The sequence below is a fragment of the Zootoca vivipara genome, chromosome 15 (assembly GCF_965207765.1).
Source record: "Zootoca vivipara chromosome 15, rZooViv2.hap1.1, whole genome shotgun sequence".
Lineage (NCBI taxonomy): Eukaryota > Metazoa > Chordata > Lepidosauria > Squamata > Lacertidae > Zootoca > Zootoca vivipara.
The window spans coordinates 8,808,551-8,831,727 of record NC_142598.1 but is presented as its reverse complement, the minus strand read 5'-3'; the positions used below and the strand labels follow the sequence as shown (position 1 = coordinate 8,831,727).

Here is a 23,177-nt window from a genome sequence, read left to right as displayed (position 1 = left end):
TATTCATTTTCTGTGGCGCAGCACCCTCTCGTGGTGATGTCGTGGGAGGACAAAATAAAACTCTTAATTAATCGGTCATTGCTTCTGGGCGAGAGCCCTGATGCCATAGAAAATGGTACGGTAGACTGTGTTTGTTTTGAGGGCAGCAGAAACCCCTGTCTGTCCACTCAAGATTCCCTCTTTGCCAACCCTCAGGCACCACCTCATCGCTCTGGGCATCGCTGTGGACATCCTAGGCTGCACAGGGTCCGCAGCTGAGCGGGCGGCCACTCTGCACAAGATCATTCAGCTGGCGGTAGAGCTGTGGAAGTCAGCAGGGGACCTCTTTGCCCTCTCTGCTGTGATGAAAGCCTTGCAGCTGCCGCAGGTGAGAGAGGAATAGAGGAGAGTGAAATGAACTGTAAGGCACTTGCCAACACTCTGGTCACAAGAGGATCTGCCGCAGGGGGTGGAAAGCCAAGGCTGTGGAGCAGCTGTTTGCCCAGGAGGATTGTGTAGTGGGCCACAGACAAGTGCGGCCCTTTGGAAAAGCCAGCCCTGCTCGCACTTTGTGTGTTGTGGGGGCCTGACTTGCTGTTAAATGGCTGTCGCGATCTCTCCTCCCCTCACCCCACTTTCATCTGAAAAAAAAGCATCAAGTTTCTGGGCCTCACTGAAGGGTGTAATGTGCTTTAGAGCAGTGTTTCCCAACCTTGTGCCTCCAGCTGTTTTTGGACTACAATTCCCATCATTCCTGACCACTGGTCTTGCTAGCTAGGGATGATGGGAATTGTAGTCTCAAAACATCTGGAGGCACAAGGTTGGGAAACACTGCTTTAGAGCATGAGAGTGTGGATATTTTAACAGAGCTACGTTTCCTCCGAATAGGGAGGCTTCATCCCAGTTATCAACCTCCTCCTTGAATTCTTCTGACGTTTCATTAAAAAGTCTCTGCTCATGGCACGTACAAAGTTATACCTCGATAAATCTGCACGTACTGATAATGCCAGCCCTTATTTTGGTCCTGAACTTGCCATTCCAGGCCAAGAGGTTCAGAAAAAAATGTGCAGATTAATTCCAGTGAAAGGGGTTGAATTTGAATTTGCCCAACCACAGGGTGTGAATATAAGAGAGGCGCTGTGCTGTTATGCTGAAGTTTGCATAGACAGACTTATTGACCCCCTTGTGTGGATTTAACACATTTCCATCCTGTATATCCTCAACAGAGCTCTCTGGGTGTGTGTTTTTTTAAACCTTACCAGGCCAATCGCTCAAGTCTTCTTGTGACACACAAGTCTGTGCTGGTAGCTAGTCCAGTAAGTTTGGCTCTGCTTCTCCCTCTACAGATCACACGGCTGGAACAAACATGGAGGCACCTGCGCCAGAACCACACGCAGAGCGCCATCACTTTTGAGAAGATGTTGAAGCCTCTCATGGGGTGCCTGAACCGGGCTGAAGGTGAGGCCTCTTAGCCATGTTGACGGAGGCAGGCCTGAGGATGCAGAATATGGCGTCTGTCATGACACGGTTCTATGGCTCCCTTTCCATACGCTTGAACCTAGTTGTGGTTTGCAGCTGTCACACGGTGTACAACCCCACAGACGTTTATTTTTGTGGCCTCCACATGGGAGGCTATGTTTGGATCTTCTGCCTGTGCCACAGTTCACAGGAAGGGCTTTGCTAGAACCATAGAATTGTAAAGTTGGAAGGGACCTATTTAAAACCATTTGGTACCCTTCTGAAACCCTTCGTTTCCATGCTTTGGTACTAAACACTATGGCTGCTCTTGGCTTGTCATTGCAGCCCCTCCCCCATCTCAAGATCAGATCACTTTTGTACCCTCCTCTCAGAAGGCAGTGTTTGGCTACAGCCCCATTTACATGGCGGCCCAGGGGAAGAGCATGGAAGAAGCTTGTGCAGGGTGAGTTGGGGGTGATGTGAATGCAATGCTGCCTCCCCACATACCTGCCAAGTTCCGGCCCGAGAAATAAGGAACTGGACCGGAAGTAGCAGAGCGGAAGTAGCGCTGCCGCCATTTTGGAACTGGGCGGAGCATGCTCAGAAGCGACTTTTGATGCTGCTCTGCCCTGTTCCAAAATGGCCACCGCACCAGAAGTCGCACTGCAGCCATTTTGGAACTGGGCAAAGCAGCATCAAAAGTCGCTTCTGAGCATGGTCCGCCCAGGTCCAAAATGGCCGCCGTGCCAGAACAAACCGGGAAAAAACAAAAAAAATCGTTTTTTCGGCTGGGGGCAGCTGGAAAAACGGGGGTTTCCCAGGGAATACGGGAGACTTGGCAGCTATGCCTCCCCATCTTGGAATCAGGTGTGGATGGCGGCAACTACCTTGTCTCTGGCTAGGGACCACTCTCTGTGGGCTCTCCCTGCAGTTTGATGACACCCATATGAGTATGTGCACAGGCTGTTGGAGGAACATTTCATCCTTCCTATATACTTGCATCTAATATACCATTACTCTCCTACTGTCTCCTGAAGCTCCATTTTTTGTTTTTAAAAAAGCATCATTAATTTACTTATTGAGCTCAATTGAAGCAGCAGCATTTTTGAGAATTTGCAAAAGTCAGCCTGTTAGCGCTGCCTACTGTGACCAATGGCAACTCCTTAAGGTCTTTCCTATTAGAAAAAGGCTGCTGGAGTCCTTTTAACTGGAGATGTCAGGAATCGAATACAGGACTTCTGCCTGCAAGGCATGGGCTCTTCTAGTTGTGGCCCCTTCCATTTTTCTTCTTTAAAAAAATAATTTAATTACAAAGTGATTTGTGCTTCTGCCCCACAGGGAATTCAGTCCCCTCCCTGAAAGAGGTTGCAGTTCCCCACATCCTGCCCCTCCTCTGCCTTATGGAAGGAGAAGAAGCCTGGGGTAGCAATGAGGAGACCTGTGATGCTCTTCTACGGACATTGGAAGCAGCTCGGTTCATGGCCACCAACGCCAGTGCCTACCGGATCAGTGCTGAAGCAAAGCTCCAAGGTAGGGTAGCTCTTGACAGTCCTGATGAGCCAGAGATTGGCAGCCTTGTCCCTTTACAGTCTCATTTTGTGCTCAGGTTAGAGTATATGAGACTTACATTTTATTCTCTCAAACATTTACATCCATGCATATGCCTGGAACGTTTCTTGGCGGGTGCAGTACATGGGGATGGTTTGTTGTAGAGATTTTCAGAAACCGAAAAATAAAAAGTTAAGGAAACAAGAGTTGGCTGAGCTGCAGAAACAGACAGATGCATCCAGCGGCAAAGTGAGTGCCATGGCTGTGTAGGGGTTGGAACCTGGGCTTTCTAAATTGAAATCTGGCAGGCAGGCAGCTGTTCCATCACTGACTTTTGCCATGGCAAAAGGGGCTGCTGCTGCTGCTGCTGCTGGACTGTATTTTGCCTGCCAGCCAAGTTCTGCAGCATGGTTTCCTAGGTCCAGCAGAAACATTCCCATTCCCTCCATGAATGCCATGTGTTCATGTGCAGATGCATACCCCGTTGCCCCCCCCCCAAAAAAATCCAGGCAAGCGACTGTTGGGTGTCCTCAGTCAAATCCTGTAGCCACGTTGGTGCTGAAAATGTGAAACAGCGAGATATTTTTGGGAAGGTTGGCTAGAGGTGTAGTTTGCACATCACAAAAGCACCCGAGGGGATCCTGGAAGCGAGGCCTCTCAGGCACACGTCCAACGTGTGCCAAGGCCTTCCCTAGCCTACATTTTATTCCAGGCAGAGGAGGCTTCTGCACATTCATTATTTGCTTCTCTTAGCCCCACACAAGCACTCTCTCCCTTCTCCAGCCAGCTTTTCTGCCTTTCCAATAAAAAAGCTAGATAGCGAGAACCAACCCACAGGAGGTCATGTCTTGTAGAACTGCTTGAGAAGCCTGTTAGTTCTTTTCCCTGAAGCTCAGGGGGTTAAATTTGAGACACGCTGTACCTGTCCACTGTGGCTGCTGTTGCTTGTGTTAACATCATAATCTGCTTTGCTCAGGATCTGAATTCTGCACAGACAACACCTGGTGCCTCAAGCAGAGGTATTCCTTTTCATGCTTCCTTAATGTTTTCATGCACGTGTCTTTAAGCTGATGCACAAAAGAGCCATTGTGGCCCAGAGAGGCTGCCCATTCTTCTACCTGGCATTGTGGCATCTAAAGAATGTGATTTAGTGGTGAGCCTTACCGTTAAGCCAGCATTGCTCAAACTGCTGTTTCGTTTTGTCCTGGGCCTGCTTCTCTCTTGAGCTTATAATGTGCAACTTCACACCTTGAGCCACCTCTCTTGTGGGCATGCCTGGTGCCTGACCTAGGTGTAGCTCTCTCATTCCCCACTGACAACTGCTGAAGCCTCATGGCTGCTTTTTATCCCTTCTCTCCAGGGTTCCAAGGAACTCCAGAACTCCTGGAAGCATTCCAGACTGAGTTTTCCCTCCGCTTATTCTGGGGCAGCAGGGGAGCCGATGTGGACCGGGTGGAGAGGCACAAGAAATTTGAACAGATCCTGACTGTCCTTTCCCAGAAATTGGAATGAACGGGACTAAGAGTTTTGCACTCCTGACACACCAGCTGGGATGCAGGCAGGGAATGGCAAAGAGTAATTTGTCAAGAAGCCAAAGGAAGAAGCGCCTGCTGCTTCTGGGAGTACACTTCCGGGACTGGAAGGCGCAGACGGCAGCGTTCGCAAGGAGCCGAGACTTTTCGGTGAGATAGACGTTCCTTCTAGGAAACGGCCGTCTTTCTATGCTACCTGAGGCCATTGGTGCCTTTCCCAGCCTTTGAGAATACAGGCTGCCTTTGCTGGAGACTGAACAGGTGGAAAGCCGTCAAAGGCCTTTGTTACTACTATGTGGTGGTGGAAGCATTCTGTTCCCATCCTACTCTAGTTAGAATGCCGATTAAGAATGCTACAGGTGGGGAAATCTGAGATTACAGGCATGGTTTTAGAACCCAGGAAGTTACACTTTACACACCTCTTCTGTTGGACCAAGGCTGCTGAAACTTAGCGCCGGATTAGTGGCATTTGCCGAATACTGATGTTGGAAGGTGTCTCCCCACTCCAAAATTAAAGGAGGTACTTGAGGAATTGTTCTTTCTAGAACTGGATGTAATTAATCTTAAGCAGTTGGGCACCCCCCCACCCCAAAAAACCCCCCTCAAGTTACAAAACTCCTTCATCTCACCGCAGCTCTGCTGTAGAAATTGGTAAATGGTGGTCTTCCAGCAACCCATAACCTAATTCTGGGGGGCTGCCGGCTGATGGGAGGCTGAAGGGCCCCGGGTCTCCTAACACCCTTGCTTTGCTAATTGCTGTTTCATAATTTGCTGCCGTCTATGCCATAGAGGCAGCTTATGATAAAGAGGGGGCAGAAAGGTTGGTTGGCAGGGGGGTCTTTGTGATAAATAGGGACAGGGGGTAGTCCACTCGCTCCCAAATGATCGACATACACAGCCATCTAGCATTTTTATAAACTTCTTAAAAAACCCGCACTTGGGAGGCCAGAGAAACAGTCAACTGCACAAGCTAAATTTTGTCTGCTATTTACATAAAGTGTAAAAAGGCACCAGCAAATACATTCTACATCTCGAGAGAGAGACTGTGGCTCGGCCCCACCCCCCAAAAAAATCCCCTTCCCCCCCCTCCATGCTTTATGGGAGAACCAGGGTTAAGAGCCAGGGACGTTTTACCGATTATGTGAGTAAGAAGCTAAACTGAGTGGTAAAATAAATTGGTCACTGTATAAAAAGGCTAATATGTTAAGAGTCCTCTTTTTGTTTTTAAGGAAACAAAACAAAGCCACACGAAAGTCCACAGATCTGGGGGGCAGGAAGTAATTGATGGCTGTCCCCAGTGGCAAAGGCTTGGGGTTTCAGGGTAGTGACTCCAGGGAGTAGGCACTTCTGAATGGCTGAAGGGGCCAGGCCAATCAATCCAGGAAAAATAAAGTGCATTTCAAGGAAAGAGGAGCTGGGTGTGGTTTGATGCCGCTGTGGCATTTGGCCTGCCCTCTGAGCACAGGTGGTAGTAGCAATAGCAGCCGACTGCCTTGCCAAGCAGCTATTCACAACCCGGTTCTCCCTCCACCCTACCCCAGAAAGCCAATGGCAGGCACAGTGGCATGAGGGTGCAAGTTAAAGGCTTCCTTTCAATCCGGCTCCCTTCTCACTGGTACACATGCATACACACAAACACACAGAGTCTACTGACTTGCAGTGCAAAGCAGCTACTGATTCCTTAAAGAGAGCTCTGCTCCGACCAGCCCTACTGAGGGGACGGCTGCCACCTCGCCCCCATGAGAAGGCATTTTGCCCAGGGCAGCTGGGAGAGAGGAAGCAATGCCCCCCAGGCATGCCACGCCAATTGCGCGCACGCTACGGGTGACCCACCCAGGCTAGAGGCGGGAAGCGAGGAATCCCCTTCCTTGATGCAAAACTGCAACCGATGCTAAAGGAGGAAGCAAGCGACACGTTTTGATCCGTTCCTGCTAGAGAACATTTTGCAAGGGATCTAGTGTAGCTAGGCTTGCCTCCAAAGGCATGGTGGGTGGGGAGGGAGGGAGGGAAGGGGAATTACTGGTTGGGGGCACATCATCAGCATGGAGACCAATTCCCCCCCTCCTCCCCCATGGCTCTTATCCAAGATCTTGAGCAGGTTGCAGCCATCATTTCTTCTCTTCAGGCAAGCAAGTCGCCTCCCCTAGTTTCTGCAGTGGTGATTTGGTGTGTCCTTCCTTCTTGGACGGGGGTCACCCACAGCGGGCATCACACCGTCGTTCCCCCAGTCAGCTGAAACACTGCACCTCTCTTCCACTCGCGCCCTGCTGTTGACTCGGAAGTCTCCAAGCCGCAGGCCTCGTACCACGGCCAACTCGGCACTCAGTTTAGGTTGACCCGCAGGTAGGAAGTGGGGACGTACCCCTCGCCCCCTTTGCTTCGCCGCACACGGGTCCATCCATCGCCCTTGTCCTCCTCCATCAAGCCGAGTTCTTCGCCCTCCAGCATGGAGATCGTACCTTCACTGGAACCTGGAGTGGAGGGGTTGGGGAGGGGAGAGCAAGCAAGCCGGCAAGTGAGCCGAAACTTAAGGAATAACTCTAAAGAAAAAAAGGGTAAAGGCAAAGGACCCCTGGACGGTTAAGTCCAGTCAAAGGCGACTCTGGGGTTGTGGCGCTCATCTTGCTTTCAGGCTGAGGGAGCCAGCGTTTGTCCACAGACATCTTTCCGGGTGACGGGGCCAGCAAGACTAAACCGCTTCTGACGCAATGGGACACTGTGATGGAAACCAGAGCACACGGAAACGCTGTTTACTTTCCCACCACAGCAGTACCTATTTATTTACTTGCACTGGCATGCTTTCGGACTGCTAGATTGGCGGGAGCTGGGACAGAGCAACGGGAGCTCACCCCGTCAAGGGGATTCGAACCGTTAACCTTCTGATCGGCAAGCTCAAGAGGGCTCAGTGGTTTAGACCACAGCACCACCTATGCCCAAAAGTAGAACTGTAGCAGGAGATGTACAAACCAGTGACAACCACAGCAAGCTTGGAACATGGGGTGGATGTGAAAAGAAGAAGCCAGGACTTGACCAACCTCTGTCCCAGACAAATTAAAAGCAGCAGTGGTTTCCATAGCCCTTGTGTAAGTTAAGATTGACTTTATTTAGGTTGGTTTAGCTCCGCCTCCATAGCCCATGCGGCTGGGATACTCGATCGGTGTCCCCAGCCAGGACATCGACAGGGACACAGCTGTAGCAACCCCTCCACAGCCCCAGAAAGACTGTATGGGGTGAGCTTTGCCATCTTGGATGAGCCACTAGCTCTCTAGGGAGGGAGGGGGACGTCCTGTGACAGGACTATTTGCGTGCTGAGGGTCTGCCAAAGTGCAGGAAAGGAAATTTCCCTTTTCGCTACTGCACTTAAAAGAAGAAAGTTCCCCATAGGAATGTACGGTCGGTCCCTGCTGGATCAGACTAGAAGCATCCTGTTCCCATAGACAAGTTGCCTACGCCGCCATCCATCTTGCTGCATAAATAAGCTAAGGAGGTGTAGGGGAAGAATCCATTGCAAGAGAAGGGATCCTGCAGCCCTCCAGACCTTGCCTGTTTACAATGACCATCATCCCTGGGTGTGGCTGGAGTTGAGCAACATCTGGAGAGTCACAGGTTCCCTGTATGGGGGCTTCTGAGACTGCAGCATTGCTGGAGCTAAGCAGATTAAGGCCCAAGCAGCCCCTTTGCCTTGAGGCTCCCAGTGGCCTCCTATCTGAGCGAGATATGTGTGTTTTAAGTGTGGGCAATACCACCTGAAATTGCAAGAAGCTAGAGGAATTGCTCAATGGAAGTATACCTGAAGGAGCGTCTCCACCCCCATTGTTCAGAGTCTTCTGTCGGTTCCCTCACTGCGAGAAGTGAGGTTACAGGGAACCGGGCAGAGGGCCTTCTCAGTGGTGGCACCCGCCCTGTGGAACGCCCTCCCATCAGATGTCAAGGAAATAAACAACTATCTGACTTTTAGAAGACATCTGAAGGCAGCCCTGTTTAGGGAAGTTTTTAATGCTTGATGTTTTATTGTGTTTTTAATATTCTGTTGGGAGCCACCCAGAGTGGCTGGGGAAATTCAGCTAGATGGGCGGGGTATAAATAATAAATTATTATTATTTTGAGGGGTGAAAGTGTGCAGTGGTAGAAGCCCCAATGAAACAATAGTGCAAATTGGATCCTTTCGCACATGCTTTACAAATAAAACAATTTGTGGGGATTTATGCAACCTAGCAGTTTGAAAGCACGTTAAAGTGCAAGTAGATAAATAGGTACCGCTCCGGCGGGAAGGTAAACGGCGTTTCTGTGCACTGCTCTGGTTTGCCATGCTGGCCACATGACCCGCAAGCTGTCTGCGGACAAACGCCGGCTCCCTCGGCAAGTAAAGCGAGATGAGCGCCGCAACCCCAGAGTCGTCCACAACTGGACTTAACGGCCAGGGGCCCCTTTACCTTTTTATGCAGTGTAAATGATGTGGATCTTGAGTTCCTCCCCCACTTCAAGGCACCATGGCTACCTTTGCTTTCTCTATAACAGGGGTTCCCAACAAAATTTTCTCGAGGACCCCTCATCGAGCCGCTATTGTGACAAGGACCCCCATTAATTCCTAATCCTAAAATTAAAAAGTGAGAGCCAAATTAAGAGTCTTTTTATATTTTATATTTATACGTTTTTTACAGTTACAACAGAGTACTCCATCAGTATACAGTTAGTTTTAATTTTCAGTTCTTAATGAGATAAGTTAAATCTGTCCTTTGAGTCCATTATTTCTGAAATATTAGGTTCCAAACTTGAAACTTTCACTCTGAAATCCGACCGCATGTCGAGCCGATTCCTATATTTGTTTTCCATGAAACACATGGAAGAAAATGCTTGCTTTGTTTACAAACACTACTGTTTTGCAAAGAGGCGGCGCGCGCCAGGGGGGAGGGAGGGGAATGGAGAAGACAGGGTACCTGCGCAGTAGCGCACAAATGAAGCCGACGCGCGCAAAGCATCTTGGGGAGGTGAGCGTTAGTAGAATGCGCGCGCTGCCTCTTTGCAAAACAGTAGTGTTTGTAAAGCGCCACCTAACGGCATACAGCAGAACTACTGCCTCTATCTAATTCTAGTTTTGCGCTAGACTCTGCTCGTGCAGGAAGCGGCCAAAACAAAAAATCTGTTTTCATACGAAATATATTTAATATATTTTTTATTCTAATAGCATCTTGCGGACCCCTCTGGCATAGCTCGCGGACCCCTGGGGGTCCACGGACCACCTGTTGGGAACCACTGCTCTATAACTTATAGCATGAGGAATTGCAGTTTCCGGATACAAGGAACTACTTTTTGTTAGAAAACTGTGCTGGTGGGGCAGGAAGAGAATAAGACTGGGCCTCTTTCTTAGGCAAAGCCATATAGGCCAAAAGGAGCCCGCCCCGGCCACTGCATCCTTCACAAGGCGGGGCTGCTAAGTTAGCAGGGTGAAATAGCACATTCCAAACAGCACAGTCCAAAAGCAGCACCACTGTTCCTTGCAAAGGTAGTAACTGGGCAATATTGCTGAGCAGGTACCTTCAAACTGATAGAGAGCCACACAGGTGCCTATGGGAGACGTCAACTCCTCCTCAAAGTCGTCATCAAACTCGGTGTAGATGGGCTGGTTGAGTGCGTCCTGGTTCTCATCGGAGTGGGTAGTGTTGAGGCTGCAAGGAGAAGGGAGAAAAGAGAGTGGAGCTGGTTCTCTCTCCAGTACCGGGATCAAAGCAAGTCAAGGAACCAGGGCTGCTGGGCTCTCCCGCAAGAGCTTCCTTTAGACAAATGCTTCCCTCTGATATTCAGGACCTCCGTATTTATGCTGCACCGCAAGCGGCAATGACTGAATCTGACCAAGAGCCAGGAGGGTCAGTACCAGTTAATGGGATGGAGATGGGAGAAAAACCAAAGAATCGGAAGAGAGAAGAAAAAAAGTGTTCTCCTTACCAAAAAGCAAACAATCCCTTCCCTGGCCCAAAAGGTAGGACGATTCAGCTGCTAACCTGCACAAATCTACCTTTTCTGTAGTTCCTGTCTTCTTCTACTGATCTTTGCGAGCTCCAGGTTGCTTTCCAGAAGCACCGCGTTGCAAACTGGAAAAAGCAACAGGCCTCAGTCTAGGAAGAGACTTGGGGGCCTGGTGGTGCAAGATTACAACAGAAGAAGAAGAAGAAGAAGAAGAAGAAGAAGAAGAAGAAGAAGAAGAAGAAGAAGAAGAAGAAGAAGAAGAAGAAGAAGAAGAAGAAGAAGAAGAAGAAGAAGAAGAAGAAGAAGAAGAAGAAGAAGAAGAAGAAGAGTAGTTTGGATTTGATATCCCGCTTTATCATTACCCAAAGGAGTCTCAAAGTGGCTAACATTCTCCTTTCCCTTCCTCCTCCACAACAAACACTCTGTGAGGTGAGTGGGGCTCAGAGACTTCAGAGAAGTGTGGCTAGCCCAAGGTCACCCAGCAGCTGCATATGGAGGAACGGAGACGTGAACCCGGTTCCCCAGATTACGAGTCTACCGCTCTTAACCACTACACCACACTGGCTCTCCATGAGACTATGGAAGGGGATAATACCATCACAAAAGCAACTGACATCAGCCACAGCCATAGGCTAGGTCTCCACTGCTTCTAGGAATAGAAGCAACTGGACGTGTCTTGACTTTTCTTGCTGCTTCTCTCTCCAGCCTGTAACATTCAGGGCTTAGGGACAATTTCATGTCCCCAAAGTTAACTCTTTAGACGGAGGTGCGGGGGGGGGGGGGTTCAAGCAAACTGGATATACCAAAAACTAGGAAGAGTTAATGAGAACCTGTAATAAGGTTCTTGTAAGTATGTGTACAGTGGTACCTTGGTTCTCAAACTTAATCCATTCCGAGAGTCCGACTCCTGAAACCGTTCAAAAAGAAAACAAGGCGCACCTTCCAATTGGTCGCAGGAGCTTCCTGCACTCAAGCGGAAGCCGCGTCGGAAGTTCGGCTTCCCAAAAATGTTTGCAACCCAGAAAACTTACTTCTGGGTTTGCGGCATTCAGGAGCCAATTTGTTCAGGAGCCAAGCTGTTTGAGTACCAAGGTACCACTGTACTGTATTGGCTTTTTTCAGATTCGGATCTCATTCCCCCTTCTGCTTTAACCATGTTATTTACAATTCCTTATATTAATGGGGAAGGTCTTGAGATAGCCCCCCAGTGTGTAACAACTTTTAAAGACTTTAAAAACACATGATACACGAACCCTTAACTAATGTCAAAAATAATAATCCAATGTGTTTGAGAGGTTATTGGTTTGCTTTTGTTTTCGATTATGTATATATTGTGATTTTCTCTTGTAAACTGCCCTGAGACCTGCGGGCACAGGGCAGTATGGAAACTTAAGTAATTAAAAATGAATCTGATGCTCAAGGAAGTTTTGAGGCCTTGGCTCCGTTCCAACGAGCAGCTCAGCTGATGTAACTCATGCCAACATGCTACCAAGCAGCAAGTTGTTCTACTGCAGCAAAGCAGCCCTTCCAGGGACTTGCAGAGATTCAAATGCCCCAAACCCTGGCTCATCTTCTGTTCATAAAAAAGAGGGCCCTTTCCACACTGCTACGGGGCAGCCAGAAGTCCTGCACCTTGCCCTGCAAACCCAGCTCTCACCTGTCTTTGTCATGTGAGCAATTGTTGTTGTTCAAGGCGCTTGCATGATCCAAGTGGCGGTTGTAGCGTGTGACGCTATCCGGTCGGTTGCTCAACATCCTGCTCTCTGCATCTGCCAACCAAGCCTATAGAAGAAGGGACACGGGTTAGGAATTTCACTGCACAGGTCAAAGGTAAAGGACCCCTGGAAGGTTAAGTCCAGTCAACGGCGCTTCGGGGGTTGCAGCGCTCATCTCGCTTTCAGGCCGAGGGAGCCGGCGTTTGTCCACAGAGCTTTCCGGGTCATGTGGCCAGCATGACTAAGCCGCTTCTGGCGCAATGGAACACAGAGACGGAAACCAGAGCACATAGAAACACCATTTATCTTCCTGCCACAGCAGTACCTATTTATCTACTCGCACTGGCGTGCTTTCGAACTGCTAGGTTGGCAGGAGCTGGGACACAGCAACGGGAGCTCATTCGAACCGCCGACCTTCTGATCAGCAAGCCCAAGAGGCTCAGTGGTTTAGACCACAGCACCAGCCACGTCCCTCATCTTCCCCACAGTGGTGCCTGGGTTGTTTGCACAGCTGTCCTGTCTGCTGTGGCTTCTTGAAGAATGAAAATGTGTGGATGGCCACAATGATCCACTGAAGAAAACAAGGCCCTCCCCCCCGCCCCCAATGTTTCATCCATCCCTGTTCTAATCAGGCTTCCACACACGACATTCAGGGCTACCTGAAGATGCTGTGATGCTCAGGGTAAAAAAAAAGGACAGATTGCTCCTCCCCCTCCCTCAGTGTAACTTGTCAGGAAGCTGCTCTGCGCAAATGTCATGGGAATGAATAGCAGTAGGGCTGCAGCTTTTGTCCATTCTAATGAGCAGTAATGTACAGTTGCACCTCGGGTTTTTGTACAGCTTAGTTCACGAACAACTTGGAACTCGAACGCCGCAAACCCGGAAGGAGGTGTTCCGGTTTGCGAACTTTGGCTCGGAAGCCGAACGTCCAGCATGGCTTCCGATTGGCTGCAGGACGCTCCTGCAGCCAATCAGAAGCCGCATCTTGGTTTCCGAACATGGGCTTCCGGAACGCATTCTGTTCGAAAACCAAGGTATGACTGTATATCAACAGCTATTGGTAAGATGGCAAAGGACCTGAACTAGGAAGTCTCTAGTTCAGATCCAATAAATTTGGGACCGCAGCCAAGGCACTCTCAGCTGGCCCCTTCAACCTGGAAGATGTGCCAGCGGAGAACCCTCCCATTTTGTCTCTGGCCTGGCCTGGGTGGCTTCTGTGCCAAGAGAGTAGAGTCAGGCAGTGGATCTTGGCAAATGCCTGACCCTACCACTGTCTGGAGACGATCACAAAATCACCTCCATCTCACACTTGCTAGGCACACCCTAATCTGTTAATAGTTCAGGTCTTTTGTCTATGGGGGCCACTGCCGTTATAAGAGAACGAGGGACGTTTTCACGGTGAGTTCCAGCTCCTCTTTCTCTAGAAAAATAGCATCAGATACGGTGTGAAGCACAGTTTACAGGGCTATTGAAGAAGTGGGCAACTGGATCTGGCCAGCAGCCCATATCTCCACCCCCTCCAGTAGGCCAAATACAGCAGGTGGGCGGGACGGCTCATCTACCCATCATTGAAGTGACATTTTTTTGCCCTCACGGTTGAAATCAAATGGTGAGGGCAAATGCGCAGCTTGCAGAAGTGCCCCACTAGACCTCATGAACAATTGCAAACATCTTTTGGTGGAAACAGGTCTATCACCTGATCCAGGTGGCCGTGACTTGCTTGAAATGGCCCTGTAGGCCCAATGAGGAGGTTCCCTAACCGTGGGTTACTGATATAAATGGCAAATAAATTGCTGCCCGGGTCGGATCTACAAAAGTAAAATTACGCCTAACAATTCTCCCCCTGGAAAGGCTATCTATCTCGAGAAGCGATCGGGAGCGAAATACTACAGGAGTGTAAAGATCTGGTTTGTGGTGACTGATCAAAGATGGCTGCTGCCGGCTGAGAGAAGAATTCTTGTACGGACTTGGCAAGATACCAGCGTGAGAAGAGACAGTGTTAATTTATAGAGGAATCATAGGCATAAATTCACACAGAAACTATAATTTGGTCAAACTCGCCTGTCATGAGTCTATGTGTATTCCTACCCTTGGTTTGTGCAGAGCACCATGGGAGTTGCAAAGCCTCATGGGACCCTGGCCATCGAGAGAGAGAATGGCATGGGAATCTAAACTCTTGAACTCTGAGAAAGAGGATTTTTGACTCCTATCCTGTTCTTTGATGCCTATAATTTCCCCAACTCTGCAGCTGTGAAATCTTACATTCCGATGTGATAAGGAATTAGGGAGGAAGGGTCCTCCGGTGTGTGCTGGGAACTGAGAGTGTTAATTGCCCTGCAGGTTGATTAATGGGTAAACACAAGGCATCTGTGTAGCCTCTAATTGATTGACAGGACAAAAGGTTGTGGAACTTTTGATTGGATTATTCAAACGCCAAAACCCACGTAGATTGGATAATGACCTGTAAGCCCACGTGGAATACCTCGAGGGTTTTGGAGATTTAAGTCTGTAAGAGGTGGGCTCTATTGTCCTTTTGTCTTGCAAAATGGCCCAGCAGGGTACTGCTGTTCTGTTCCTCTTCAAGGAGCCTAAGAGAGACTGAGGTTTGCCAATGGCTCTTGACTGCGATTTGCCCGAGATGGAGAGATGGTCTTGATTTCAACTTTGCCTTAAGTTTGTATTCGTAAGTTTAGTTATGCTTTTCTTGTTTTATCTTTGTATTCCCTTTTCTTGAGAACTGTTGCATTTTACTTTGTTTAACTGTTTTATAATAAATAGTTAAAAGAGATTTCTTTGTGGATTTTGGTCCTTTCTGGTTACACTGCTAAATCTAGTCCTAGGCTGCTTTGCCCTCTACCAGGCTGAGTGCATTATTGATCCCGGTGGCTTTAAGGAGACCCCGGGTGGTGGCAGCTTTACCATTTGAAGGAACTGTTTTGTAACCCCGTTAGAGCCCCTGAGCATCGCTAGATCCTTTCCCAGGTAGCGTGGGGCAGCCAAGCGGACTCCGGAGGGAGAGCGGGTGTGCCGGTGGGGAAAGAGATTGAAGGTGTTACAGGGCTCTAACATGACATCGCCTGCCTGAGAAAACTCAGGGGCTTGAAAGAAGATGAAAGGACTGTAATAGATTATTGGATAAGATCTGGACATTATCGACTAGAAAGCAGTGACAAGAGGAGGAGGGAACTTTCTGAGTCTGAAGCATGGGAAGTCAATTTTAAATTTGTATAATTTGGCAGAAGATTTGGATTAATTGATTAAATGAAATTTGTATAATTTGAGAATGAAACAGATGTTAAAATTGGAAAATCTAATAAAAATGTTTATTAAAAAAGAATTACGCCTAAACCTTAACATTTGGGACACAGCTCCGGGTCAGCGGTGCCTGAGCCATACATGTGATGATTTATATAATCATCGTGCAAGTACGGACACTGGAAAGTGCAAGAGAGTTGCCCCCCCCCCCGCCCACTTTGCCTGCCAGTCCCTTACTTCACATTTCTGGACTTCTAGTCGCAACTTCTCAATGTTGCCCAGAGTCTCAGAGATCTTTGGCTCAAGACTATTAGGGTCTCCCATCTGCGGCGTCTTCTGGTAAACATCCTTCATCTTATTTAAGGCATCCCTGAAAGAAAGGAGGAGGGCAAAACGTTCTGTGTTGTGAAGATACTCTAAAAAAGCAGGTTCATAAAATCAGGAATCCATGGGGTTGGGCACCTTGCATTGCCCGACAGTCCATTCAGGTACTCTTAACCTTCAGTGCCGTCCGAAAGCAAAAAGATTCATTCGTTTTTCCAGAGGGGTAGCTATGCATGCTGTTTTTGCTGCAAAATACTAGAGCTCCGAGGCACCACAAAGACAAATGCATTACAGCTATTATGGTTTCCTGGGCTAGAGTCCACCATCAGATGCATGATTGTAATCCTAAATATAGGCAGCGTCCTCATTTGCACATCATGATAAGCGACCATGGTTTAAACTGTGAACATGCCTTTTCCTGCAAGCGGGTCCCTGCACGGCACACCCCTTCCCTCTAGTTTGCATGGCACAAACAAGTCACACCGCGACTATCTGGATCATCTGATTCTAGACAGTGGCTTGTTTGTTTCAAAGAAACTATGGGCGGTAAGCCGGAAACACGCTAAGAACAAACCCTGGTTCATTTCTGGCTTTGTTTGCTTGCAACAAACAAACTATGGCCTGGGTTTGGATGGCACAGCAAGTGGTTGGGGTGGGGCTGGGCAGGGGGAGAGACCACATGGCAAGGGAGAGGCACGCTCACGATTAAACAATGGTTTAAGACACTAGACCGTGGCTTATCATGACATGCAAACCAGGGCAGCGAGGTCAGAAGGAAATGAAGGGCATAATCTACAGAGGAAGCTTAAGCTCAAACAATGATTTCCAGAGTCGGAGCCAGCAAATGGCAGCAAAAACTACAACAGTATCTTGCAGCACCGTAAAGGACTAAACAAATTTATGACGGCATTAATTTTCATGCTTCGTAGAACTGTAGAGTTGGAAGGGACCACGAGGGTCATCCAGTCCAACCCCTTGCAATGCAGGAATCTAATAATAATAATAATAATAATAATAATAATAATAATAATAATATATTTATACCCCACCCATCTGGCTGGGTTTCCCCAGCCACTCTGGGTGGCTTCTAATTTAGAATATTAAAAACACGAGAAAACATCAAACATCTCTAAACAGATGTCTTCTAAAAGTCAGGTAGTTGTTTATTTCCTTGACATCTGATGGGAGGGCATTCCACAGGGCAGGCGCCACCACCGAGGAGGCCCTCCCCCAAAGCATCCATGATACCACCTTTCACACAAGGATTTCTACACAAAAGCAAAATAATGATAAATTTTGCACAACCCTAAAATCCCTATGATTATTTTTTTTCCTATGTCACCCTACATCTGAGGATCAAAGGGCGGTTTACTATATAAAAACACAAAAAATATTTATCCTAGTAAACAGTGCTTTTTTAGGGGTTACTCAAGGCTACACAGTACTGACACCTCTCTCTTTTTAAAAAGTGTGGCACTTACTGTAACAACTTCATGGTGAGTATTGGCACCTATTTTTCTATGGAAAAAGTCACTGATAGTAACAAAATAACAAAAAATAGGCAGTTTGAAAGGCCTTGGATTGCCTGATCAGCTAAAGGCATGGGAGAAAAGGAATGTTTTGCCCAGCTAGGCGAGCCTCCCTGGGGGAGTGCATCCCACAAATGGGGAGCCACTGCAGAAAAGGCCTTGCTCTCATGTTGCCACCCTCCAGACTTACTGTGGGGGAGGCACACGAAGAAGGGTCTCAGTTGATGGTCTCAGGGTCCAGCTAGGTTCATATGGGGAGAGGCGGTCTTTGAGACTCTGAGCCTTTTAAAGCTTTGTAGGCCAAAACCAGAACTCTGAATAGGGCCTGGAAACTGATGGGCAGCCAATGCAGTCAGGCCAGGATCGGTTCCTGCCCTATGATAGATAGCAACCGACAAGCAATGAACTTTTTGGCCTTTTACCAAGTCAAATGTTCTCAGCGGTCCCTGCCTGGCTGTTTGGAAAAGATCAATGAGATAGTAGCCTTTTTGTATTAAAGGCTGTAGGTATTTACCTGGGAGTAAGTCCCTTTGAACTCAACGGGGCTTACTTCTGAGCAGGCATATAGAGGACTGAATTCTAAGCGCTACAGTAAGACAGGGCGTAAAACTGCTTGGGCTAAGCCTAGTGTCGCTAACAATGAAGGCTAGATTGCTCATGGATATTATAAACCATTATTAACTACTAGTGTCGTTCAGCCCGTTAAATAAACGGGCGCTAGAACACATGTGAGCGCTGCACGGAGCACCGGATCAAGGAGCTGGTCTGCAGAGTCAGCGCCCAGCAACGCCGCGCTGGATTGAGACGGCGATGCTCCGTGCGGTGTTGCTGGGCGCTGACTCTGCAGACCGGCTCCTCGATCTGGTGCTCCGCGCAGTGCTGATCAGTGCCGACCCGGCAGGCCGCCAGATCAAGGAAGCGGCCCAGCAGCGCCGCACAGAGCATCGCCTCCTCAATCCAGCACAGCGTTGCTGGGCGCTGACTCTGCAGACCGACTCCTCGATCTGGTGCTCCCGGGACGTCTCCTTCCTGTCGGCGGCAGGGGGACAGGAACGAAGGAGGAGAAAGCAGCCCTTTCTCCTCCTTCCTTCCTCTCCCCCAGCCACCGACAGGAAGGAGACATCCCGGGGTTTGGAGAAGTGCTTGCGCAGCGCTTCTCCGAACCCCGGGACCTGTCTTTGCTGGACGCACACACACGCGCACTCTCCTCCCACCCTGCCGCCAACGCTCAGTCCGGCCAGGAGCGGCGGTTGGCGGCCGCAGGGAAACAGTAGGTGGGTTGGTGGGGAGAGCGCATGCGTGTGTGTGTCCAGTCTCTGCGTCCAATCCCTGTGTCCGTGGGGCACCTGCGCAGTGGCGTGGACACAGGGACACAGGGACTGGACGCAGAGACACTTGCACTTTATTATATAGGATTAACTATCAAGTTTTAATTACAGATTTTGAAAAGATTCCAATTCTGAAATCTCAATTAAAAACAAAAAACAAAAAAACCTGCTGAGCTAATTTTAAGCATTGCTTAGACCACACAAATCCCATCTTAAGAGCCTAACAAGCGAAGAGGATGGTGATTTTCAGTTTCTGACCTCTGATCTAGTTCTTTCTGCAGCTCCCGATTCCTTTGTTCAATCTTCTGCTGGAGCTTTTTTCTCCTCTGTTCTGGAGGCAGGTGGCTAAAGTCCTCCGTGATCACAGTCTGGCAGCAGGAAAAGACACACACATGAATGGGAGTGGTGCCCTTAAGGCGCCTCTATGCACGTTGCCCTACTGACCCCAACCCCTGCCCCTTCCCTTGTCCACCTAATCTGTCCAGCCCATCTGTGGTTAGGGTACATCAGTTAGCATAGCCCCAAGCACAGAAAGGACCACCGACAGCTTTCAGGCAGCAATGATCCCAGCAAACTAAGGTCCGCGGGTTAGATCAGGCCCAATTGCCTTCAGGATCAGACCCGCGGACGGTCCGTGGATCGGCATGGGGATTCCGTTATTTCGGGCTGCGCCATTTTTTTCCTGCGCCATTCCATTCCCCCCCCACACACACTGCGGTGCCTCCTCCTCCAAGGCTTCTCCCTGCCCTGCCTAGAGGAGGAAGGGAGCTGGGCTGAGCTGACTGAGCGCCTTTTTAAGCAGCCCCCCTCCGGAGCCAGCCCTTTCGCGCTGCTCATCTTCCCTCCATTGCTGCCACCACTGCCCTGGTGGCTCCTGTGGGCCAGAGAGCGGAGCGGATGAGCTCACTCTGCCCACCCATGAGAAGCAGCAGCGGCGGTGGCGGCAGCGGCAGTCCCTGGGAAGGTAAGCGCAGCAGCTGGGGGTGTGGAGGAGGACTCCTTGCCCCTCTTGCCTCTTCTTCCAGATCCCCCCCCCCGGTGCTGCTTCTCCAGCCCGCCACAAGGTCTGAGGGACAGTGGACTAGGCTGTGGCTAACAAAAATTGCCAACCCCTGCCCTAAAGCCTCACAAGCAGATCTTGCTTGCCCACCCAGCTCTATGTATAGGGCACTAGGGCAGGTCTACTAGAAATAATCAACAGGGCTTTTGAGCATTCAAAGAACTTCATAGCATTATTTCAGCAGTTCTTATGGCAAACCCATAAGCTAGACACCCGTACCTCCCCCCCCCGTGGGGTCAAAGTGACTGGGGAGTGACTTGGGAAAGGAAAAGTGGAAAGGAATAAGCAAACACCTCCCCGACCTACATGATCTTCCATTCCAAACTCCCGTCTTACCACACAGCTTTGGAGGGCAAATAAATAAATTGGGAGGGGAAAACCTCATGTCACTAAGCAACACATGTAGTTTGAGCATGTGCTGCACAGATTGCATAAGACCAATTAGTGAAGGCCAAGGTTAGATCCAGACTGGGGACTTCTTAGCACACAGCAAGGGAGAAAATTCAGCAGCACTTCGTTCTCTACTGTGCGCTGTAAGGGTCAGAACAGAGGGGCAACAGGCACCCTCACCAGATCTAGTCAGAAAAGCAAGCAAAGGCATCTGTGACCTTGTTGGACAACTACGAATTGTCACAGCTGGCTGTGAGCCCCTTCCAATTCCATGATCCGTAGGACTTTCTAAAACAAGGGACCACAATCGGGAGTCTCACCAAGGCTAAAAGACAATCTACCCTGGGGCTGCTTGGCAGTGACAGAGGCAAGGCAGGGAGTGTGTTTGCCTCCCTCCTACAGAGTGTAATTAGACTCAACTGCACAAATCACCAGAATTATTTGCTCCATAAGCGTCGTCTTCCAGCACACTTGCTCATCTGCTTTTGTGGCATAAATGTGGCCTGAATTGTGCAGATTGATTGATAAGAACTGATGGGCTTTGCTTTGGGCAGAAGGGTGCCTTCCGATTTCTCCCACCACCTAAGCTTGTAACAAGTTCCCAAGTAAAGGCCACCTTATCTGAGACCTGAACCCACAGCCCCTAAGAAATGCAGCAACTAAACCCTTCTCTTCCTCCAACTTTTACTGTGAACTGCTTTGGCATGATTTCGTGGAAGCGTGCATAAGAATGCTTTAGGTATGTAAGTTTGGAAAGTGCAAGTCTTTGAAACTACATTCATGCATGGACTACGACTGCCAGTTCATTGGAGCTAAAACTAGTTCTTGTTTGGGTCTGTGCAAATAAAATATATAATAATAATAATAATAATAATAATAATAATAATAATAATAATAAGGCACAGCTAAAAAGTCAATAACCCAAATCTCAGGCAGACACTCTAAGCTATTGCCTGAAGTCACTTGTGCTAGTATCTGAGCTCAATGGACCTCATTGCCCTTGCAAGACTCCATGTATCAGAGGCTCTATAGGTCAGAATGGAAGAGGGAGGGGCAATATCTGTCTTTAAGACATTTTATAGGTATATGTCAGACCTGAGGCCAAGAAAGCAGCATAACCAGCTGCACCAAAAACAGATAATGGATAGACTGACTGCATATTCAAATTTGAAATGTCTCCTTTCCATATTCATTGTACTGGCAAACAAGTGGCTGCTTTGTAACAAATAGGTGAGGGCCCCATGATCTAGGATTCTGGCTTTTTAAAAAGCGTCTTCTCAGCACCAAAACCATGACTGGTTTTCTACTTGGTAGGCACGTGATGCTGGTTTATCAAAGAGGAATTGTCCACTTACCCCCCGTTTGAGGCTGCGGAAGGACGTGATGCGGGGTTTGACTGTCTTATTGATCTCGTTCAAACAGTAAGACAGGGGGTCACGGGTGAATTTGGGGGATGGAGGTCCATTGATGGCAGATGAGGAAGGGGAAGAAGTGGAGGAGGAAGGGCAACTTAAGGGAGAGAGGGGAGGGGGTGGAAGCTAGCGAAAGACAAGGGTCGTGAACAAGAAACGAAACACAAAAGAATGGAGAAAACTCTGTAAGAAAATAAAAAGGCACACAGAGACACACACACACCAAAAAAAAAACCACCCCCCCAAAACACAACAACAAAGAAATTACAGTACATTCCATCTATACGGTACATTCTTACAATGGAGAGCAACACATTGGCCAAACGTTTTTAGAAACCATTTGCCCTGAGAAGCAATGGCTAAGTTCGCTGTTTATATTGCCTACCTCAACCACCTGACAAGACAACAAATAGCAATCCAGTGTGCCCAATATAACAGGAATGCACTGTAATAAAAACCCCACCACCGAGAATACATGGGGAAGTGGGGGGGGGGAGAGAGGCAGGAGGCAACAGCACAAGATGTAGAGCTACACTTTAGCACCACGGACAGTATGAAAAAGAAAGGAAAGAGTTGCAGAGTCATGCCAAGATGCAAAGCTGGCTTTCTGTATAGGCATCTGATTCAAACGCGTCCTTAGATATTCTGAGCAATCCTGAAATTCCTGGTCACCAATCGCATGATTTAAGGGGTGGCCCCAAACTGCAATACCATGGGAGGATGAGGTTCGAAGGGAAGGGGCACAATATTGGTAGAAACCATTTTTGAAGACCAGATAATTCAGGAGCACTGGATACTTTGAGGGAGCTACCGTTTCCACCCCACCCCCCATGTTCTCCCTGTTTCAAATTAAGCCTTCAGAGCTCCTGCAACTCACCCCCTCCTCCCAATGGACCCTTCTCCCTTGAAATGCTGCTTTGTGTTGCTGACTACCCCATCACAGGGTGGAAGCAGCCTCGCTTTACCGAGAGCATCCTGATGAAAACACACAACCTTTGTCTCTCTTGGAATAAGTCGTATGGCGGGTCAAGGGATTTCTCGGAGCTGGACCCAAATTCCCTGCGCCTCTGAAGGCCATGCTGCCCATCGAGTTGAGAAAGCAGCATGCGATCGCTCCAGGGGAGCACCCCACCCCGACAGCAGCTTCCTGTGGAGCTGCGCAAAATTGGCACTTGGTTTGCAACAGCTGGAAGAGTCAGAGGAATCTCGTTCCAGCGTGGCTGCACCTTGCCTCAGGGGAGCTGCAAGCAGCTCGGGAGCCCTGCATAAGCTAGGAAGAGAAACTTGCTGAAGCTGGGCGGGTGAGTGTCTGGATGAGAGACCGCCTGGAAAAAAACCCGCTTACTGCCTTAGGTTCCATGGCGGAAAAAAGGAATTACATATGCACAGAAAGCAAATGCTGTGAAAAGCATCGGCACTGGGCAGTGGGGCTTAAAGGCAGCAAGCCAGAATCTAAGAGACTTTTATCTATCAAGGGATTGCTGGGATTTTGGCATGCACATCCTCACTTGGCTCAGAAGTCAGCATCTCAAAGGACTGTTGGGGGGGGGTGGAGTGAGAGGCAAGAACTATCAGAGCTGGTGTGGGACGCATGACGGAAGGAAAATAAGGCTTCACTGAGATTATGAAGGGCCTTTGGCCTCTCACCTCCCGGATGCAGGAAGCAAAAGAAGTAGGGACTCT

General features: G+C 48.9%; 2 protein-coding genes across 6 annotated transcripts in view; one reads left to right on the top strand and one right to left on the bottom strand.

Moving 5' to 3' along the window:
* Positions 1–5,054, top strand: part of SH2D3A (SH2 domain containing 3A) — a 32,406-nt gene extending 27,352 nt beyond the window's left edge. For all 3 annotated transcript variants that reach the window (XM_035140376.3, XM_088658806.1, XM_088658805.1), the window contains 4 exons: positions 196–367; positions 1,326–1,437; positions 2,776–2,967; positions 4,346–5,054. In XM_035140376.3, the coding sequence (XP_034996267.1) occupies positions 196–367; positions 1,326–1,437; positions 2,776–2,967; positions 4,346–4,497 (628 nt within the window). In that variant the 3' untranslated portion in view covers positions 4,498–5,054. The remainder of the gene's footprint in view (positions 1–195; positions 368–1,325; positions 1,438–2,775; positions 2,968–4,345) is intronic.
* A 360-nt stretch (positions 5,055–5,414) lies between these two features.
* The window catches only part of TRIP10 (thyroid hormone receptor interactor 10), an 80,583-nt gene continuing 62,820 nt past the window's right edge, over positions 5,415–23,177 (bottom strand). For 2 of the 3 annotated variants that reach the window (XM_035140377.3, XM_035140378.3), the window contains exons 10-15: positions 21,438–21,620; positions 18,891–19,000; positions 15,689–15,821; positions 12,139–12,263; positions 10,053–10,183; positions 5,415–6,988 (exon numbers count right to left, since the gene is read on the bottom strand). In XM_035140377.3, coding sequence (XP_034996268.1) covers positions 6,840–6,988; positions 10,053–10,183; positions 12,139–12,263; positions 15,689–15,821; positions 18,891–19,000; positions 21,438–21,620 — 831 coding nt within the window. In that variant the 3' untranslated portion in view covers positions 5,415–6,839. The remainder of the gene's footprint in view (positions 6,989–10,052; positions 10,184–12,138; positions 12,264–15,688; positions 15,822–18,890; positions 19,001–21,437; positions 21,621–23,177) is intronic. The other variant, XM_035140379.3, reaches the window with a different exon arrangement.